This window comes from Notothenia coriiceps, unplaced genomic scaffold (assembly GCF_000735185.1).
Source record: "Notothenia coriiceps isolate Sejong01 unplaced genomic scaffold, NC01 NC01_scaffold00037014, whole genome shotgun sequence".
In the NCBI taxonomy this organism is placed as follows: Eukaryota; Metazoa; Chordata; class Actinopteri; order Perciformes; family Nototheniidae; genus Notothenia; species Notothenia coriiceps.
This window is the reverse complement of record NW_011369715.1, coordinates 31,416-38,511: the sequence shown is the minus strand read 5'-3', so window position 1 is coordinate 38,511 and position 7,096 is coordinate 31,416. Positions and strand designations below refer to the sequence as shown.

The 7,096-nt window shown below is 39.6% G+C and overlaps 1 protein-coding gene across 1 annotated transcript in view; it reads right to left on the bottom strand.

Moving 5' to 3' along the window:
* LOC104964281 (E3 ubiquitin-protein ligase Itchy-like) overlaps positions 1-6,283 on the bottom strand; it is an 11,287-nt gene extending 5,004 nt beyond the window's left edge. The window contains exons 1-10 of the mRNA XM_010793024.1: positions 6,184-6,283; positions 5,040-5,118; positions 4,601-4,742; positions 3,859-3,983; positions 2,839-2,970; positions 2,408-2,456; positions 2,110-2,288; positions 1,679-1,949; positions 1,036-1,131; positions 735-909 (exon numbers count right to left, since the gene is read on the bottom strand). Of these exons, the coding sequence (XP_010791326.1) occupies positions 735-909; positions 1,036-1,131; positions 1,679-1,949; positions 2,110-2,288; positions 2,408-2,456; positions 2,839-2,970; positions 3,859-3,983; positions 4,601-4,742; positions 5,040-5,064 (1,194 nt within the window). The 5' untranslated portion in view covers positions 5,065-5,118; positions 6,184-6,283. The remainder of the gene's footprint in view (positions 1-734; positions 910-1,035; positions 1,132-1,678; positions 1,950-2,109; positions 2,289-2,407; positions 2,457-2,838; positions 2,971-3,858; positions 3,984-4,600; positions 4,743-5,039; positions 5,119-6,183) is intronic.
* Positions 6,284-7,096: the final 813 nt, after the last annotated feature.

The following is a 7,096-nucleotide window of genomic DNA, read 5'->3' as shown; positions in this document are numbered from 1 at the left end:
CGAGCTTCAACGCACGCCGCCGTGTGGACGCTGCGTGACATTGAGGTGGTAATGCTTTTATTTTAGTTGTGTGTTCTATTTGAAGCAAACAAAACATTTGTAATAGGTGTGACTTTTGGAGTGCATGCCAGTTAAATTAAGTAACTTGAAAATGATGGTTACTTCATTTTATTTATTTATTTTTTTTACTAGGTTTTGTAGCAAGTAAAACATTTAGAGAACATAAAAACTCTACTGCATATTATGGTACAGTGTATACTGTTCAGTAATAATCTGTTTACACAGATTCATCTTGTGATGGTGCAGTTTCTTTATGCACACCATCTATCTCCATTCATTACATTACATATTACTTGTTAGACGCTTTTATCCAAAGCCACTTACATACTCAATACTGCGGGCAATCCCCACAGGAGCAATTTGGGGTGAAGTGTCTTGCCCAGGGACACAACGACATGCTGACTGCAGTGGGGTTTGAACCTATGCTCTCCTGATCCGAACACCAACGCACTAACCCACTGCGCCACAGCCTCCCATTCAACAAATAAAGACATTATTTTATCATGCATATTCCTAAAAACAGGATCTTTTTGAAACATCATATCAGACAAACTATTGTTCGAAGCAGAACATTTCTATAGTTCATTAACCATGAATGGACGGGATTCTTAAGTAAATCAAAGCAATGTGTGGATGTACCCTTATCCAGAAGCTACTACAGGGCCTGCACTCACCCCATAGATGAACCTCTGGTTGAACTGCTGCATGGCTCCCTGCAGCTGGTTTCTCTGGTGCTGCCACTCTTCGTAGTTTCGCACCGACTCCTGCGTGGGCCGCTGCCACGTAGTCGTCCGGGTAATGTGGTCGACATAGTACACCCTACCCATCGGGTCCACCCTGCGCTCCCACCTGCGGAGAAAGGAGAGAGGTTGGATGGGAACATTTGTTAAAGAATATCAAAGAGCAAAAGTGTTCTGATTGAATTGTAACCATGTTAGCACTCATAGTACAACATATGATCCAGTGTGTTGGTACCCTGAAGGAAGAGGATCAGGCCTTTCCCAGGTTGTCCTTTTCTCAATGTGATCCACAAAGTAGACCCGTCCATTCTGGTCTGCCCTTTGCTCCCATCTGCAGAGAAAGATGAGTCAGCAAAGACCAAGCACAGGAAACACATTTTGATAACTGATTCTGTCACTGAAAAACACAATTCGTTAAAAAGGCAGAATGAAAACTATTTGTATTGTCTAGACAGTTTGTTAACAAAAGATGTAAGGCTTGCACCTCATCCCTAGCTCAACGACCACAGAAGAGCACCCCCATGACTGCAGTTAAGGTTAGAGTGCTTTCTCACAGTTGGAAACAAGCTATATTTTCAGTGTCCACCAATTCTGTAGCTTGCTAATGGATGATGTTACGATCTAGCACTTTGTTGCTACGTTTGTATAGAGGTTGACACCCCAACACTTCACAAATAAAGCAGTAATAATAATGAAATACAGGGTATCTGCAGATACAGACACCAACTCGCTTTTAGTTAGTCATAAGTGATGAGAAAGAGAAGGTATTTTTGTATGAGTCTATGTTTTTTTTCACATCATTCACATTCAAACGTCATAAAGAGGCTGCAGTCTAAAATTAGATTTGCAGGACCAGGTGAAGTGCCTTGCTCTTTTACCCTTGTGGTAAGGGGCCGTTGTTTATGGGTGTGATTCTGGGAGCTGTTGTGGCCGGAACTGCTGAGGCTGGAGCTGCTGTGGCAGATGTTGCTGGTTTGGGTCCAGCTGCTGTCTGTGAAGTAGCTGTTGCTGCTGTTGATGTTGATGTTGCTGCTGCTGCTGCTGCTGAGTCATCCTGCTGATTTAAACAGCCACTAGCTGACGCCTGGGAGGAGCCATCGGAAGCTGGAGCTTCACTCAGCTCGCTTGGGGAGGAACTGCTAGAAGAGGCTGTATAGAAGAGTGGGAGGATGGTAGAAAAAACATTGAAGTCTGTGAACAGATGTCTATCTCAGACACTGTTTCTGTACATAAAAAAAAGCAATGCTATTTAAAAAAGTAGAATGACTGGTTATATTGATAAGTCTTTGATTTCTTGTGCTTTTCCTACTTGGTGAGGCTGTAGGTCTGTGAGGCGTAGGAGGAGGGGCTCGGGCTGGTCTGGGAGGACGCAAGGCGTTGGAGTCCCCTGGAGATCGAGAAGGAGACCCTGTACCATTGGCAGGATGACCGTTAGGTACGATAACCCACTCCTCTGAGTCACTGGAGGGAGATGTGTCCCTGCTTGACCTGGGGATCAAGATATGTTCTTAAGTTACTTGATAGGGATACAATTAGTATTTTCTATGAGTAAACACAACATTTTCCCAAATAGCATAAATCGGATTATAAATGAAAGTTTACTGAACCTGTTGCCAGTGTCTCCATTTTGCCTTGCGTTTCCATTTGGAAGAGCAGCTAGAGTAACAAAGAAACAGATGACAAGTGACAACATATATTCAAATTAACTTGGGTTTGAAACCATTTTTTTCTTTATCTGCTGCAAGGGGCTAAGAACGCAAATGTGGTTACATATTTCACTTTTTTTTTTTAAAGTAGAATCGTATTTCTTGGTGCATTCTGGAAAGTAAACTATGTAACTGCCAATGGTCGGCTGGTTCGGTTTAGTAGCCAGGCTCTATAAAGAACTCTGACACTGAGACAATTCTAACTAGATATGATTGTTAAATAAATACGATGAGGGGAAAAAAAGGGAACATGTCACACTAACAGATGATTTAATACAATTCTGCAGATCTGTGTATTGTCGGTGGATTTGTGCGTGTGTGTGCTTTCTTACCATGTTCTCTCTCTGCAGTGGCGAGGGTCTCTGGGTCTACCTGCATGCCATCCAGACAGACTGACAGGTCGCCAACAACATCCCGAGAGTCTCGGTCAGAGCACAGCGGCAGCGTCTGCACCACCTCACACACTGGGGAGGGGACAGAAACAGTGTTTGAAAGGAGATGAAAATGTGCAAAGGTGTCATTATGCTTCAGCTACACTCATCTGACAAACACCCACATACTGTAGACCCTTCACAACAACAACAACAACAACAACAACAAAAGAGATGATGCTAAGGATTGTCAGAGGAAGTATAAACTGCCACCAATGCACACACAAGAGCCATTTTCTCTAAGAGGACTCCATTGGCTGGCTTTTCATAATGGATTCAACGTTTATGAATCGTGTTTAGTATCAGCTATACTAAATATAGACCAGACTTTTATGTCAAATGGAATGCACAAGACAAAGTGAGCCATTGTATTGAGCTGGTAAAGCCCTCCAACAATAAGACACACACAATCAGTCACACGCTCAGGGGAGGCTTGAATCCCAGGAGAGAGAACCTAGGGAGTACTGTGCTTGTTGGTTGTTAAGCTTATCAAAGCACAAGAAATCATTCTCATAACAAAAATAAGCTGATATGCACTCCTACACAGATAGAGTCTACAGTGTGTGAAACATCTGCCAAGTAAAACATGCTGCTGATAGACATAGACATACAAATACTGAAAGGGAGATTATAAGGAATACAATGTTTTATTATCTTAAAATAGATAAGGTATGTGGTGGGACCTTTGTTCTGACTAACTCATAATATTATGTGGGAATCAACCGCAAGAGCCTAGAAATATTAGACAAGTACTCTGCCCCTTGTACAATACATTTTTTCCAAGATGAAAGTTTAAAGACAAATAAACTGAGATGTACACTTTGTCAAATTAGGAGCAAAATGTTGTTTGTTTGACAGAAAATATTTTCAAGAAAACACAAGATTACACCACCGAAGAGAAAGAAAGTAGTGTGAACTCACATTTCAGGTCGTTAGCTTTAAGGCTCTCTTTGATCTCCAGCATGGCCATTCCCAACAGGATGTCTGCCTTCAGTGTCTGGTGGCTCCAAACTCGAAAGATCAGCTTGCTGACCGGGGTGACAATTCTGTAGTAAAGTGAGAAAATAACATCATCAACACTGGAGAAAAATATAAAGAAGGATCTGCATTAATACTAAAGTAGTTATAGTTGAATTATGGAAACAAATATGTATGTACTGTATAGGGCTATCGCTTCTCTGGAGACATCTGTTTTATTTCTGTTATCAAATGTAATTTAATTCAAATATTAAGTGTCAATTCCTGCATTTGTTTTTGACATCAATGTCTTCGAATAATTTGCTTGTGGTGGAAAAAATAAAAAGATTTTGATATGGGTTCAATCTATGATTTTGAGAACGGTGTTGTTATTATTAATGCAGCAGAGTTTTATTAATAAAACACCCCTCATGTGTTTTATTTGTCTTACCAGTTGAGACCTTAACCTATTTCAGTGGCACAGAAACCATGGTATAAGTGTTGGGCATATGGACTTTGTTGAATCAGTGACAATTAAAAATCAGGTAGATCAAATGTATTTAGAATTTACCCTTCAAGAACTTAGTTTTCTCTTATGGACACAATATTCCAAGCTCAGAAAGTTTGCACCATAACCAGAACTGCTAGTAGGGATCATCTAATAACGTCAGCTATTTTCTATGACAAACACAAAGGTTATACTCACACTGTGACAGCCTGCTTCCATTTAGGACTGTGTGTGTTGTTGCACTTCTCAGTCCTCTTTGACTGGCCATCCACAGCTACCTCAACGTAAGGGCTGGGACCAAACCAGGTCTTTTTGTTTTCCTTAAGCTTGGCTGAAAGCACTAGAATGAAAAAAAAACACTTACATTGTAGGTTATATAACTAAGATTTTAGAGGGTTTGTTCAGAATGTAGCATAAGGTTCATTTGATTAAGATGCAACAAAATAAAAATACCAACCACCAGCTCCTTTAGCCTCCCTGTACTGAACAGTGACAGCACATAAGGCATTTTTCACAAATAATCATAGCCTGTAGCTGCTTATGAACAACTTCATGTAATACTAAACCTCTACCAATATTTCCTATTTGTTGTTTCCTAATTTTTGCTCAAATCATGCATAGATTAATGAAAACTTACCAGTGACTTGTAATTGGGCCTTCATGGTTCTTCCATAACACTGCAGTCTTGTTTTGCTGCACCAAGGGACCTGCAAAAACTGCAACCAGCGACATCAGACATTAATATGTGATACTGTGCAGTCTTACAGAGTGATCAGGCTATTATGTTGCTAGAGTAGGTGAAACATCAAGTCAGGCTTTACATACAATATGAAGTATGGATTTAAGAGGATCTATAACCAAAGCAAAAGGTTTGTATGATGGTTTCAGGTATCTGAAGACACGCAAAGAGTATGTATGTTGTGATGCCAACTCAAATTAAATGTTTATCCACAATAAAAAGCCAAACATTTCAGGTGAATTCACTTTATAGTATCAATTCAACTAAACTGGACCCAAATGTAACATCATTTTGAATACATAGTACCATTAAAAGGCAATCTGATTTATTGATAGCCTAAATCTGGTCTGACACATCGTCAACAACATTATGTTACAACTCTACACCGAGCATGTAGAATTTCGATTAGCTTAATGTTTAGAGACACAAACTAGACTAGAATGCACGTTACCAGTGACTTAGTTTAATCTAAGCTATTTGAAGATACAGCCGTGCACCTTTCATAACGGGCAGTCCCATCTTTAACTGCTATATTGAGTCTCACTGAACCTCCGTTTGCTAATCTTAGACAATACCCTTAAACAGGAAGACGGTGGTTTGAATACTATTCAAAGGGGTTGGTTAATACAATTTCAAAAGCATAATAGACTTGATGTTGTCAAAGAGGGTTCGTGGTCCTGCTGTCCGTACTGAAGCATCATAGCTTTATCTGTCAGGTTAGCAGGGGGTTAGCCAGCAGGGGATCTGTTGTCAAGGCAACTTCTAGCCGTTTGTATGGTAACAGTTTTTGACTATTACATTGTTAACATGTAGTATTTGCTATAATGTTAAGGTTTTTGGTGAATACATTAGAGAAACGGATTAGTTTCACCACCTGGGGCAACTTTGTTAGCCGACGTCCTGAACACCGAGGCTAAAGCTAACCGTTCATTAACTAACGTTAGTTATGCTAACTCACTCCGCCTCCCCGAGCAGCTAAGATCATTACATCGAGGACATTTAACACCTTTCTGTCATTCAATTAAGTAATAGATAAACATACCTGACAAAAATCAGATGATAAAGGGCTCAGCACACTTTAGTTCCAGCTATGCCTGGGTTGTTGACAGGTTGCTGCCTGCCATCAGCCCTGTGTTCCGCTAGCCAGAACAAGACTTGTGTTTCCGGCGGGAGTTTTTCACAATAAAAGGGTATCTTTAGAGCACACACATATTGATCTCTTTTTTGCAAACAACAAAACTCAAACTTAACATTACTATATATGCAGCCACGCATTCTGCAGAATTTAACGTGGAGGATCAATATGATGCATCACAAGGTACACTTTCCTTGAGATGTAATCCCCAAATTCCCTTCAATGTGTGCACTATTGCATTATATTCATAAGGGTTTGTCCAAAGATTCTATGTTAAATAAAACACTTGTTATGGCCACTGTATTCGTTCATACACTCATAATGACAAAAGAGTGCCTTAAAAATGTGTTCTCAATTGAATATTTTATGTTGTCCTAAGGATAATGATGATATACATACATATACATTGAACAATTTAGTTCCACATATTCGATTGCATTTAGTAGTAGTAGTAGTAGTAGTAGTAGTAGTAGTAGTAGTAGTAGTAGTAGTAGTAGTAGTAGTAGTAGTAGTAGTAAAAGTAGTAGTCGTAGTAGTAGTAGTAGCAGTAGTAGCATTAGATGCATTATGTAAAGTAGTAGTGTTTAATTATTACAACTTTTATTTTGAAGGCTGAAATGCAATGACGTCGAAACTGATATTGAAATTAATGCAAAACAAATTCATAAATCCCTTATATGCGTTTAAAGTGTTTATTATCTTTCAATGCATCATCTGTTGCAATTCCTTCCATGTGTGTTGCATTAATAATGAACACAAAAATAATATTCGATTAACTACAATCAATGACGCCTTCATTAAAGCCATTTGTTTGGGCACG